General features: G+C 37.4%; 2 protein-coding genes across 3 annotated transcripts in view; one reads left to right on the top strand and one right to left on the bottom strand.

Annotated features, from left to right (window-relative positions):
* Positions 1-2,201, top strand: part of baiap2l1b (BAR/IMD domain containing adaptor protein 2 like 1b) — a 45,340-nt gene extending 43,139 nt beyond the window's left edge. For both annotated transcript variants that reach the window (XM_053514019.1, XM_053514018.1), the window contains exon 14: positions 1,188-2,201. In XM_053514019.1, coding sequence (XP_053369994.1) covers positions 1,188-1,260 — 73 coding nt within the window. In that variant the 3' untranslated portion in view covers positions 1,261-2,201. The remainder of the gene's footprint in view (positions 1-1,187) is intronic.
* A 1,367-nt stretch (positions 2,202-3,568) lies between these two features.
* Positions 3,569-13,083, bottom strand: bri3 (brain protein I3). Its single transcript, XM_053515143.1, has 3 exons — positions 12,508-13,083; positions 10,458-10,572; positions 3,569-4,980 (listed from the first exon to the last, which is right to left on the bottom strand). The coding sequence occupies exons 1-3, from the start codon at positions 12,665-12,667 to the stop codon at positions 4,848-4,850; spliced, it is 408 nt and encodes a 135-aa protein (XP_053371118.1). The 5' UTR covers positions 12,668-13,083; the 3' UTR covers positions 3,569-4,847.
* Positions 13,084-14,282: the final 1,199 nt, after the last annotated feature.

The raw sequence follows: 14,282 nt of genomic DNA, 5'->3' as shown, positions 1-14,282 counted from the left end.
CTCCCTAGTATTGTGTAGGTTTTGCTTGTGAGAGGCATTGGCTCCATAAGACCTCTGAAGGTGTGCTGTGATGTCAGGCACCAAGTTGTAGTAACAGAAGTTCCTTTAAGTCATGTAGGTTGCTAGGTAGGGCCTTAAAGGATCAGATGATTAATCAGATTGAGATCTGGAAATTTGGAGGTCAACACACACCTTGAACTCTCTTTCCTTAAACCATTCCTGATCAATATTTGCAGTGTGGTAGGGTGATTTATCCTCCTGTAAATTCCACTGCCTTTAGGTTGTTTAGGTAAGTGGTGTGTGTCGAAGTACCATCCACATGAATGCCATGGTTTTGCAGCAGAACTTTGCCCACAGCATTACACTGCCTCTGCTTGCTTGCCTTCCCCCCCACAACGTGCATCATTTTGGTGCCGTCTCTTGTCCATGATATGCGACACACACGCACGTGGCCGTCCATAAGATGTTAAATTAAAATATATATATTTTTCAGACCAGACCACCTTTTTTCATTGGTTCACTTCTGATGCTTACTTTCCCATTGTAGGCACTTGACAGTTGACAAGGGGTCAGTGTTAATATATTATAAATGTACTGTTAAGGGGACGATTCTTTGTTTCTGCTATAATGTACATGAAAACTGGAAATGGCTTGTCTCAGGGGACGTTTCATAAAAATCTATGTTCTGTTCTTAAACATATAATCACCTTTGTGGTGTCAACAGCCTGCATCACAAAACAGATTAGCAGATGCTTAGGTCAAAACAAAGGCAAATACATTTATTTTATAGGATGTTAAGTTTACTATTTGGACACTATTTGAAATTTTTGTTTCTGGTTATAATATAGTGGTTGATATGGTTAAGATTGCTGTACGGAGGTGTTTATGTAACATTTATGACCAGAGTCTCCGGTGTCACTGCTTTGTAACAGACTTTTTATGACTTTTTTTTTGCCAACATCAGTCCTAATAATTGTTTTAATGTAAGTGATAAGAGAAACTTGTTTCGTGGATGTTCTGCAACATTGATTTTAAATATAAATGGACAAATGTACAGTGTTCTTTCTAATTAATTGAAAATATATAACTGTTGCCAAATCACTCTGGCATAAGAGAACTGTTTTTACAAAGATTTTCTGTTTAAACATGCAAAACAAATGTATAACCGTGTTCATCACTTTCTTTAGGGGTGGGAACCCTTTTGCCACTGTAAAGCTGAGGCCCACAGTCACCAATGACAGATCGGCACCTAAGATCTGATCATCACCGCCCTCTACCCTTCTAATCATCAGCATCAACTTTCCACCACCACCACCACCACCAATGCTGTGTGAACTCGGACTTTCCTTCCTCAAAGTACTACATTATACATGGGCTTCAGGCCATGTTGGATTTGGACTAGATACCATGGTGGCCTCATTGCACACAGGCAAACTAAACATTTATCTATGTACATGATAAAGCCAATATACATACACTTTTTTAAATCATTCAGACGTTTGCGCTGCCTTACAGGGTTTGTCCTGGATGATGAGCAAGAGCAGTGCTAAATAGATTTATATTAGAGTAAACATGCTTATAATATATTTTGTCTCGAGTCCCTACCTGGCGTTGATGACTGCTTTTAAGTTGCAAGAATAACACGCCATCCCTGTGCTGAGACGGACCGAATCCTAGGTTGGTCAAATAATTGTTGCAATTCTTTTTTTTTTACATCATTGTGGGACAGTTTATGAATGTAAAAATGGGAACAAGGCACTGAATTTTTTCAGGTTATATAGTGTTGATGTAATTATGCAGGATTACTTAAATTGTACCAGGTTATTTAAAATTTCAACCATCATGGTACAGTAGGATTAAACACTTGCTTTAATTTTAAATACTTAATAGTATGTATAGATTTAAAACTTTATGCTTTTACAGACACATTCCCAGATACTATTTAAGAACGTTTTTTTCTTTTTATTTTTTATTAATGTTGTCACTAGAAATTAATTTTAAGCATCCGTATATTCAATTCGCAAGCATCCTCACTTCTCTTTGATAGTAACATAGAGAAAACAGCATTTATAATTACATGAACAACTAATTGTTCTTCAATTTATTGTGAGGCTTGAAGGTATCCATTTATGCATTTTATTATCAGTTTTCTCTTTTCCAATGCCCTGTAAATTATTGCTATATGAAATAAAAATGTTTATTTCTTTTATAATTTTGAAGTTTTTTTTTATTATAACACAGCTGCATAAATATATATACTCTCAGTGTAGGTAGGATTTAAGAGACGGTATATTATTTTTATGCAATCCACACATTAAACCTTTGACTTTTAAGGATCTCTTTCCAGGCTAAAGCAATGGTTCTGTGAAGAGGCGAAAAAAAGTTGGCTCATCAAAAAAAGGCTAAATCAGACGGACAGTCCTGCTTCATCACCTTCAGTTTCTATCACCTTCACAATTCCAATTCCAATTCCAAAGGATGCAGGGGGAGTATCGTTGTGGTTAAACTTTGTAATACTCATTTAGATTTATTCATTAATTACTACAAACAGAATCTCTCAGCTTTTTAAACTAGGTTAACAGTTGAGGAGGTGACTTTGTGCCTAAATTACTATAGTTCTGAATGAAATGGGCAATAAGCCGTGAATTGTCGATGCAGGTTCGACTCCGGTTAATCCCACAGCCGTCTATGACCAGGAATCCAAGAAACCAAAATTGACCTTGTTCTTCTTGTCTGGGATTATTCCTTAGCCTGTCATTTACAGCAACAATAGCCAATCTTGTATATTAGAGCCGAACCTTGTTCAGGAAAGCAGACAGATTTTCTCAGCTGCCCTACAATGTGGAATAAGCATCTGTTTGAATGGTTGTGATGGCTGGCTTTATGAGACTTGGTGGAAGCATATACAGTACCGGCCATGTACAGTACAGTAAAAGGTGAGAGGTAGTGGTGACCAACATAGGCGGGCATGGTTGGTTAGCATTATAAATTAGTGCATTTTGCTGTTTAACTACATTTAAATTGACAATGAAATAGAGGAATTCCTCCATTTGGAGAAAGAGGGAAATAAGTATAAAAAGTATAAAAAAAACTGCTCAAACCTTATCTGAGGGATATTTAAGCTAAAGTATGAGCAGGCACACTTTGGGGAATTAACTTGTTAAAGAAATGGTAAAATATGGAAACTTAAGACAAAAGCAAACCACTAGGTGATGCAACAGCTCGTAATTGCATATTGCTCTACAATGTTACAGTCTGTTGCATGTTGGCTTCTGAGTGTTAAAGCCCTAAGTGGTCAAACTATTTGCATATCCATCTGAACTTCTGGACCAGTTTAATCTGTCCTGGGAACATTAATCAGCTGAGACTGGCATCCCACATTTTTTCCCCCTCCCAATTATTTTTTTCATTATTATGTTGTATTGTTGTGCTTTACTGTTTAATCCTCTTTTCTTTGGAATAACTTATATTTTAACATTAAAAGAAAAGTGCTACATAACCAAATGAAGAATTTTATAGAACAACATGGGCAAAAGAAATTAATTTCTGCATCAAAGAAAAACAGCAATGGCGGCATATCTAGAAGTTTTATTTACAGTATTGTTCATATAAAAAGTCAGAACTAATTATACATGCAGTGGGCTAAAGCAAAAACCCCCGACATTGAATTACATGACATAATAATGGCAGCAAGTACATTTGTAATCAATGGAAGAAGAAAAATATTGAACACAAAGGGATTCCGTTTGTGTCATTCTATTGTGATTGTCTTTCATTTGTAGAGGAAATGAAAACAGTATTGTCTCAGAGCTCACTATCATTCTGTATGTATCCATTAGATGTGGATAATAAAAACAGCTTATTTAAAGTGTTATACATGCAGATTTCCTAATCAATATTAAAACTGAAATAATACAGATTCTTTCAGAGTTAATGAAACTTTAAAGAAAAACAAAATCATTGTTACTCTAATCATTGGTGCAGTGCTACATTCAGAATCAGGCTTCTGAAATAAGGGTCAGCTGAGACTCTTCCAAAAACGGTAAAAAAAAAAAATGAATGAGATTATAAAACCTCTTTTACTAGCAGCACAGTGTGTGTTGTGCAAGAGGGAATGAAGGTGCTTGGCATAAAGGTAAAGTTAGACACTAAAAACAGGCCTGCTGTGAAGAATGAAGAGGAAGTGGTTTGGTCTTCTAGAAGCCTAAGAATGATTTAATCATAATGGTGATTAAAAATTGGGTGAAGAACAGTATTTTGTTTTGTAAAATGAGACTTAACAAGCCAAAAACAAGCATGGTGCCAGGCAGCATAGATCCTCATCCTATACAAATCCAAACAGCGAGAACTCATTCAGAACAAGAATTTGGTATGAATTAAAAGAAATCAACAAAGTGTGATTATTTTATCTGTGACTGAGATATGAAAATTTTAAATAGTGATCATCATCTCTTAACATGTTCACAAAGTCTCCATATGGTTTCAATTCTTCTGCAGTTGTAAACCGCAGCCATTTTAAAGGCACCAGTGAGTCAATATGACATGGCGTCTGGTTTATATTTGATTGACAGAAACAAATGCAGAAAAGAACACAAACCAACAGTCATTCAAAGCGTATGCAAAATCCAAAATTTATGCTGCTTTTTCATTTGCAAGTATTTTCAAGAAAAAAAAAAAACATTTAAAAAAACCGTATGGCAACTTGCTATTATAAATTGGGCTATTACTCGTGAGTTGCATTTTAAACAACCTAGATATGTAAAACATGGATTTAAAAAAAAAAGAAAAAAGAAAGGAAGCCGAGCCATGGTCGATGGGCCGCAAGTCGTGGCTGTGGTTTGGTCCGTCTAGCCAAAAGTGGCTCCGCAGTTGGGACACCTCCTCTGCCGCAGGGCCAGACAGAAGATAATGCCCAGGGGGAAGAAGAAAATGGCGCACATGATCCCCAAACAGGTGAAGTCCTCCTCTAGCACCCCCACCCTGAAAAACAGGAGCACAGTACTCTTATTAACCTCTAATACAGTGCAATTTACTCTGCATGTATCATGTAATAGAATGTTAGGGGGTTAAATGTGCCATATACTGTATGAATGCATGTCAGTGTTCTTGTCCTGATGTTATCATTTCTATTCTAATCAGCTGTAGTTAATGTTTTAAAATCACATCACTGTTAACTTCTTTATTCTCACTGGTCAGAAAGGGTTAATGTATTCTTCATCAACAGCAACACAATAATAGAATTTTAATAATGTGCTCATTCTAATAAGTTACTGCTTCCATAGTAACAACTTTCAATGTTTTAACATTCAGTAACATGGTGAAGCTTTCTGTAAGGAAATGTTTAGTAAAGGAGTCTTTAGTGTCAGTGCATTCAAAATTTTTAGCGTTTTCCTCCACAGCAAAGACTTTAGGACTGATACGTTTCCATTTTTCCCAGCTTTGAGTATTTTTTGCGTTATTCTCACAGACATTCCACAGCTTTAAATGGAAGATACAATTTAAAGAAATTAAAGAAAACAAGCAACTTGTTGTGAAAAAGGGATTTTCATGTATTTCAACAGGATGCAATTGTCATGTTTTATTGCTTACATCGTGTTCTTTTGGACCACAGGAAGACTAAACGTCAGACAGAGAAAACGTCGACTAATATTAGGCAATGTAAAAAAAACTATAATTAGGTCATACGGTACAATACTACCAAAGTTTGCACACTCTTGGGACAAAATTAAGCCTAGGAAATGGAGTCTATACTACAAGAAACCAATATCACATGACAGGGAGTATTATTGTACTCAAGGTTGGTGGTGTTTTTGTGCAACAGTTCCATGAACACCATTAATCAGCAACAGGTTATGATTATTTATTCAGTTATTTCCTGCATCAACACACATCCTTCTGCGTTTGGCTGGTGAACGACAGTGTAATTAACAGGAGTGAAGGTAGTCTTAAATTCTTGATAGTACTACAGTATGTAGCCAAAAGTTGATGAGAAGAAATCATGGAGGTGGAGGACAGTCCTGTAAATCTTTTCCACTTCAGGCTAACCCTAGCTAATTAACTGTTCCGGGGTTGAACCCCAAGGAGGATGAAATGGACAGGTAGTGTGCTATGTAGGGTGTAGAACCCCTTGTTCCACACAGTGCCCTTGTTCAGGGGTTAATGATTATTAGAACAGCCGTGTAGCGGAGTGATACATATAGTTAAACATCTCAGTTCTGTTGTACGCTATATCAGCACTCATAGAATGCCTCTCGTCAAAATTACTTGACCAGAACTAACTGTTGTATAAAGACATTTAGTTTATTACATTTTTACAATGGTCCCTTTTTGTCTGTTACTAGGAACAAGGCAAGATATTATTAATGGAATAACTATAAACAGAACACTATCAGATCAGATGTCTTCAGATGGTTTTATCTCCTATTCTTAAAATATTTTCCACTTGTTCTGGCACGCCCATCCTTTACCTTTTAAACCTACTTCTCATTATTTTTATTTTTCTTGAGCAGTTTCTGAATCCTTTTGGTTGTAAAATTATGTAAAAGATTTTGATTCTGAAAATATATAAAGAATGCAGTTGTTAAGCGAGTGCGTTTGGTGCACTTCTGTATTTTTTCCGAAGGGAGAAACAGAATGAGAGAAGGCCTTTAATAAAAACAGATACTGCTTCTGACAATAACTTCTATACTGTCAACACATCACACATCTCAGAATACAAATTGTGGGACATTTTTGGACTTCTGAAATCACATGGTGTTTAATCATGTTTCACCTTTATGAACTCCAGGACTATATTTAGGCCGAACTATATTTAACATGCATGTTCTTAGAATTCGACATTATTTTTAAAACTCAATCCACACAGACTCAATCATAAATCAACTTAAAGGTAAATAAACTTAACAGCTATTGTCCTTTCTGATTAGCATGCTTCAGGAATCCAACCGAAAATACAAACATATAGTAATCACATGTACAGTATTTTTAGGGGGTGTTTTGTTTTGGGACTCCAGTCCTTTGGGAGAGTTCAAGGGTCGGCCAACAGGGGCCCGTTCAAAAATTATCGACATAGCGAATAGCTAACAGATTTCACATCAGAGAACCACACTGTGGTTTTGCTCATGCGCATCCATGCTGCATGTTTCGAATCTTTCTGACACTTAAATGTAAACTGCTTAGTCTAAAAGGTAGAATTGCTTTCATTTATGCAGTCAAATTTTTCCACCAGATTTAAATATATTTTGCCTCAAACTGCCTTAAACATGAATGTAAAAGGCTTAAAACTTATAAGTTTAATAAAAAAAAATAGTAAAAAAAAAACAAAACTAATAGTTCCGGACCTCTGACCCTTAATAGAGAGAGGCCTGACCATGGTTTGCAATGTATGCAAGCACTGTCTCTTTGCACCACTAGGGTCCGGGTTCGATTCCCGTCTCTGTGTGCATGAAGTTTGCATGTTCTTCCCTGTGCTTGGTGGGTTTCCTCCAGGTACTGCGGTTTCCTCCCATAGTCCAAAGACATGCCAAGTGGCGTTCCTAAATTGTCGATAGTGTGTAAATGAGCGTTTCCCCTGAATGGATCAGTTTCCCCTTGAGTTAATTTGACCTCTTATAGATACTACTAGTTCTTAGTTCCAGACCTCTAGATTCTGCTAGAAACCTACAAAGTTTTACAAAAAGTTACAGAAGCACAATACAGTGATGAGATTCGGACGCACATTTTATAGTATCGCTGCACAGTTTCTGTGAACATTTAGTGAGTGGGATTACTATTACCTAGGGACCTCGTGCGAGTTAGAAAATACCCCCTCCCCTAGTGACAGGGAGGAATTGCCTATGACTGAATTAGGGGAGATAATTGGAAAAATCAAAAAAAAAAAAAAAAAAGAAAGAAAGAAAATACCCCCTCACATCCGAGTTTCGTGTGCCACTTTTCGCACGGGATAAACGAAGCCTGCGATTTTACTTGAATTTGCTGTGAATTTGACTCATCTCCCGTATATCCTGGAGTGCGGATCTATTTAGGAGAGTGTGTTGCGATGAAAAGAGAAGGAGGGGTGTGTGTGTGTGTGCATGCGCGTATGCTCATGCAGTCTGTGTGTAAGGCAGAGACAGAAGTTGATTAAAAAAAAAAAACAAATATAGTTTTGTGATCGGTGTCATTTACATTTCACCAGATTAAAATGAGATTTAATCTAATATTTCTGCACATTGTATTGTTGTATGGTGTATAGCGATATGACCCAGAACCCAAAATAATATTTAAAACGCAGCTTCCATTTTATTTATTTTATTTTTTTAATGGAAGATAAATAAAAAGGAACACAGGAAACAAAAACCTTTTTTTATATATATATATATATATATATATATATATATATATATATATATATATATATATATTCCACCCTGCCAAATCACAGACTAATATTATATTATCACAAGACATCTGTGTTCGATGCAACATGATTTTTTTTTATTTACAAATAAGTCATTGATTCGCACAGGATTAATATCACACATAACCTCCACAATTATTACAAATCACACGAGGTCCCCAGAGAACACTAATCCTGTGTGAATAGGGCTAAAATGAGTTTTGACTCTCATAACTGTGTTCTGTTATTCTGCACAATCAAAGGTCCGAAGGTCTCGTATCTTGCTGCCAAAATCTCGCTGTGTTGCAATTTTCGAAAGTTTGTTTTGTCACTGGCACAGAACTGTATAACGAGAAGTGCAGAAAGGTTTAAATTACAACATTACAGATCCTGACGCTTGCGGACAAAAACAAAAAAAGTGTACAAAAGATATCAGACTCATTGTGACCTGTGGGTGGAGCATTCGCAAAGGAAACCATTTTAAACTAGATCATGAAGGAAACGCTTGAACTTTCCAGTGAAGGCTGCACTTAGATGAGGCGATATGACTCAGACCGGGTCAATTTCCTGACTACCAGATCACCCTCGAGTCCATGTTCAACGAAAGAGCTCCAAGCGTCTGCATGGAGAAGAAATTGACTTATCTCTGTTGTGTCTTCACTCTCAGCTCAATAGAATGAAATGGAAGATAAAATCCTTGTAAAAAGGAATACGATAAAACAGCCTAATTAAATGGGCTATTACAATGTCAGACGCTCAGATAAAGCCTCACTTTATACAACACAACTGAAGTCTTGTAACATTCATTTAAAATCCAATTATACAGTATGACCACATCAAACCCATTGTGTGGCAGGAGAGAAACTGGGTAGAACGTCTTTTATTTGGGTTAAAACCCACATTATTGAGAAAGTTACAGTCTGTACATCAGAAAAAAATAATAATAATTTCCAGGAAAAGGCTTTTAATTACAACAACTATACCTACTATTAAAATGACTAATACTGTAGAAGAATGAATAAATAAATAAACTAACAAACACAAGCCCTGATCATAAACTGTAATCAGGGAACAAAACTCAAATGCAACACATTGACATGGATTTGCTTTTAGCCAGATTTTTGATCGTCATCATAAATGTCATGAGCTCCGTTTCCCATGACCCATGCAGCATCACATGAACACTGAGGAACTTCATGATTTTTTTTAATTGACACTTCTGACAGTAATATAGTATATGACCGTGTAAAACTGTGATCTGTGTAGATGTTATTTTAGAATTTCCTTGTTGCTTTTGTGTATTTTTGGTTTCAATTCTATAAGCAAATATCAAAATTTTATATTTGTTGTATTCAGATTAATACGGTCTGTGTGGGCTGAAGAACTGCTGATCTCATTTACAGGAAATTCACAATGGTCATATCCACAGTCACGATGCAGCGGACACAGGTTCCCTTTTCTCATCAGATTAACATGTGTAGATGTGGGTTGTTGGCTTTTTTTTCATTTTTTTTTTAAAACGGGAACCAACTGCAGGTAGGTACTAAAGATATCAGTGAAGAACTGAGGAACTACAAGTGCCATAAGTGAGAAGAATCTAAGCGGTCACGTTAAAGCTCCCGCACCACTGGGACTTTCTTTTTTCTTGTTGTTGTTTTTTTTGTTGTTTCCTTAAACTCTAAGCAACAGTCATGCAGGAAAACATGATTCAAGATGGAGATTTAGATTAGATGAGTCCAAAGGGAGCTCAGTATGTAGCACGTCCCACATTTAAGGAACCACATATGAGAAAGTGAGCCCATGAGAAGCCATACTATGGAGATGTCTTGTAACAAGACAAGTGGACAGAATGACATGTAGGATGATGATTATTATTTAATTTTCTTTATGAGCGTATGATCTGGCAGGAAAGATGCCTTTTAGGATGAGTTAATGACCACTAAAAATACTACCGCGTAGATAGACACAGTAAACACATTAACCTAAGCACTGATTGACTAGTTGCAGACAAAAAGGAACAACAACAACAACACTAAACATGCACATATTTACATTTACACTGTCTATTTGATTTACTCACCTGCAGGCTGGACATCCTCCTACGACCACCACTGAGGGCTGAATGATGGTGTATGTGTTTGAAGTGCTTGCTGGAGTCCCTGTGGCAGCAGGGTGAGCAGGAGCTGATGGGTAACCTGTGGAAAAGAGTCAGATCATAACTATAATTACGAAATCGACTTTCTATGTCATGATGTTCTGGCTTAACAAAAACAAGGTATGTTTTGAAGTTTGCAAGTTGTGAAACATTGCTGTTACTTTTTTTCCAACGGCTCTTTAATTAAAACCATAAAACCATAGGACTTTAATTTCTTGTATTAAAAATGCACAACTCTAAAGTGAAACAATGTATTACATTCTGAAAACGTGCTTAAACAATGAGCACAATGCATATTTTGAATCAACTCAAAATAAATAATGTGTCCATAATAATTGAAAATTACAAAATGATGTTATGATGAGACTTAAGTGAAAGTGAAAGTAAAAGCTGCATCGAGCAGCAGCAGAAAAGAAGCTGGCATGAACAATGTTTGAAAAGACCCCTAAAAGATATAATAAAGATTGGTTAGTGAAAAAGCATCAGGCATCAAGTTTAAGACCTGTTTCATGTTCAAACATCAACTTTTCTGCTAATGTTGCTGACACGTTTAGTACCTGAAAGAGACACTCAAACGAGCAGACTTCCTGTCACGGCCACATCTGGCTACTAATCTGCCTGACAGGATGAAGCTATTTCTTTAATGTTAATTAGCCTTATAAGCAGCCTCAGTTCAATGAACACTCTGGCTGGAAGGCGAAAATATAATAAATAAACTAAACAAGATCACGACAGTTCGGATTAAATGACAAATGTTTTTTTTATATCCATATGAACCTTACTATCTTTAGCTACGTTAATATTACAGGTCAGTTAATTGGTTATCTGTTACATAGCTTTATTATCTGTTGCGCAGCTTTATTCCTGGATTGATTGCTTAAATAGTTTATCCGATACGCAATTATTGCTGGTTGAAATTTTACAGTTTGGCAGTAATGCAACTTATTGGATGCCAGCCGCCAATAAACTACAAGGAAGAAGGAAGAAATGTTTGCTATATAGTAAAATAGCTACAACAAAAGGGGTGGTTTAGTGGTTGGCAGTATCGCCTTGCACCTCCAGGGTCTGGGTTCGATTCCTGGTTCGAGTTTGTGTGCATGGAGTTTGCATGTTCTCCTCGGGCTTGGGGCAGATTCCCAAATTGCCCACAGCGTGCATCTGTGTGCCATGTGATGGATTGGCACCCCGCCTTGTGCCTTAAGACTCATGGGATAGGCTTCAGGGTAAAGTAGTAGTATTATGATGAGTGAGTGAGGACATAAAGTCAACAAAACACTCAGAACACAACACAAAACTACCATACTCATCACAAAGTGGGTCCACTGGGATGCTTGAAATACATTTTCCTTCGCTTCTGACCTCCGGGATCCACCAGACTCCATCGGATCTGAATGTCACCAAAGTCATTAAATGTAAATAACAGGTAAAATATAAAAAGCAATATGGAAGCTTTCGGTGGAGTGATCGACCTTTGGATATGTATAATATATCTTGAAATAACGAGTGCACATTTCTACCATTGGTTTTCAATCCATCCATCCATGCAGGAACCTCCTTCGTCCAATTAGAGACTGTTTCCTATTTTACGACTGTAGTAGAACCTCCGGAAATCAACATCACACACTATGAAGAATTTAAGAGCAGCAATTAGCCTAATCTACATGTCTTTGAACTGTGGGAGGAAACTGGAGTACCCTGAGGAAACCCACCAAGCACGGGGAGAACATGCCATCTCCATGACTTTTTTGGTTTTGCAGCAAACTAGCATGCTGGTTTACATTATAAACATTACACTAAGAATAATATGAGGACTATAGTGCCAAAATAAGTACATAAACAAATAAATACAAACATATTGGATATTTAGTCATCACAAAACATGAAGTTTGATGAAGTCAGATCACGTGATCTGTCTTGTGTCAGATAAAACTCAGCAAGAAAGAGATATTAGTAATCTTCTTGTTGTTCCTCTCACCCTGTGCCGCGGGGAAGGGGTAAGGCGGAGGAGGCTGTGGGAACGCTGCAGGTGCGGGTGCGGGTTGCGGGATCGCTCCGTACCCCGCCTGCGGCTGCTGGTAGTCATACGCCCCGGGGACGGTGTTGTACGCCGGGGGAAGTAGGGGTTTATTATCCATATCCGACGGAATGATGTGGTGCTCTTTTACGGAAGAAGGAAGAAAAAAATTCAACACGATATATAAAGTGACGCGCTCGCTAAAAGAGACTCGTTTCAATCCTTCGACGTTTCCGTTTGGTCAAGTGTTTAAGAACCGCGAGCAAAACAACAGCAAACACTAGGAGGGAAACTGCAACTCGACTTCACCGCCGCCTCCTCCTCCTCCATGCGCCAACTTTGTCCCCGAGTGATCCACGCTGCTGAAAGCACACACTCGAGGAAAAAAATGTTGGATACGAAATATTCACGCGCTAAAAAACGTCATAATGTTCCCGACGTAAGACTTTTTGCTGATCGAGAAAAGATCGACACTGGTTACTGGTTAAAACTCCGAAGAACTCTTGACGTTAAAAACGCGTTGCCCTGTTATCTGTTCTGTCACAAGACAGCAGTCATGTGATGAAGTTGGACTGAAAAGATTCTTAAAGGGACATGCGCATGTTTGCTTCGCACACGTCGGGTTGCCAGATCCGATATTATTAGTGATGGGAAGTTTGAATCACTTTAGTTTGAATCTCGGTCATTAAAATGAACAAATCTTTTTTAAGTGATTTAGTTCACTTCGTTCTTTTGATAATAAATAAAATAAAATGTTGCATTTTCAATAAAAAGATCCCCAATACGTCTACATACACAAATTCTGGCTACAGTTCCAGTAACGAAAATGTTACAATGCAGCTAAGGATATATAATAAACATGAGTAGCTCACCTCTTATATCTCCCAGTCTGAGTCGTTCGTTATTTTGAATCTATTGCACCGCATAGCGTCTATGGGGATCACGTGACAAAAGAACGAACGACTCAGGACTTGAAGATTCGTTGGAACCGTTCAATTCTGTTTCCTGTGTATTGCACTGCATAGCGTCTATGGGAGTCACGTGACAAAAAAAACGAACGACTCGGCGTAAAAGAGTCATTAGGAAAGGATCGCTCAATTCTGTTTCCTGTACATAACCCACGGGGGTTTTGCGATGATTTGCGCATGCGCGCCCAGTAGAAAATAAACGAATCACTCTCCGAGACTACTGGTTCTTCTGAGTCACGTTAAAGAACGACCCTTCACTAGCATGTTGAGTCATCTGTACACCTAAAACAATGTAATTCTTAATCTGTAACTTGTCAAGTCTATTTAAGGATGTTTATTCAACCATTAATTTTCCTAAAACAAGAAGGTAGGCTACCTATAGCAGGCTGTTAATTAACTAGCCAGCTAACACTGACTCGCAACATAGCTTAGTTTACATAAATTTGCTTAACATACCTTTATCTTGTCGCTTTTTTTCCTTTTCTCTGCACCTGAAGATATGTCCTTTTTTGTGATATTTATGATGTTTTGCTGCAATTCTGCTGCCTCTTCAATCAGCTCCAATAATCACAGTGACAGTCTGACTGTGCTTGCATCCTGCTGCCCGCTAACATAATATTGCAGGGTCTTTTTTGTTTGTTTAATAGCATTCTTGTTGTTGTTTTTTTATTTAATATTGTGTTTTTGTGTAATTACCATTGCTTATTCACATAATATATCACCGGAAAAAAAATCGCTGTCATCCCTTGGTGGCCACGGGATCCTAAG

The sequence above is a fragment of the Clarias gariepinus genome, chromosome 16 (genome assembly GCF_024256425.1).
Source record: "Clarias gariepinus isolate MV-2021 ecotype Netherlands chromosome 16, CGAR_prim_01v2, whole genome shotgun sequence".
Classification (NCBI taxonomy): Eukaryota; Metazoa; Chordata; class Actinopteri; order Siluriformes; family Clariidae; genus Clarias; species Clarias gariepinus.
The sequence above is the reverse complement of the archived record's forward strand: the minus strand, read 5'-3'. Positions and strand labels throughout refer to the sequence as shown.

What these genes read in the sequence shown, in the direction of transcription:
- bri3 (XM_053515143.1), bottom strand. Translation starts at nt 12,667, where the DNA reads ATGGATAATAAACCCCTACTTCCCCCGGCGTACAACACCGTCCCCGGG. An exon ending in CCCCTTCCCCGCGGCACAGG is followed by an intron (nt 10,573 to 12,507) that starts GTGAGAGGAACA and finishes TCTTTTCCACAG; the next exon opens with GTTACCCATCAGCTCCTGCT. An exon ending in GGAGGATGTCCAGCCTGCAG is followed by an intron (nt 4,981 to 10,457) that starts GTGAGTAAATCA and finishes CCTGTTTTTCAG; the next exon opens with GGTGGGGGTGCTAGAGGAGG.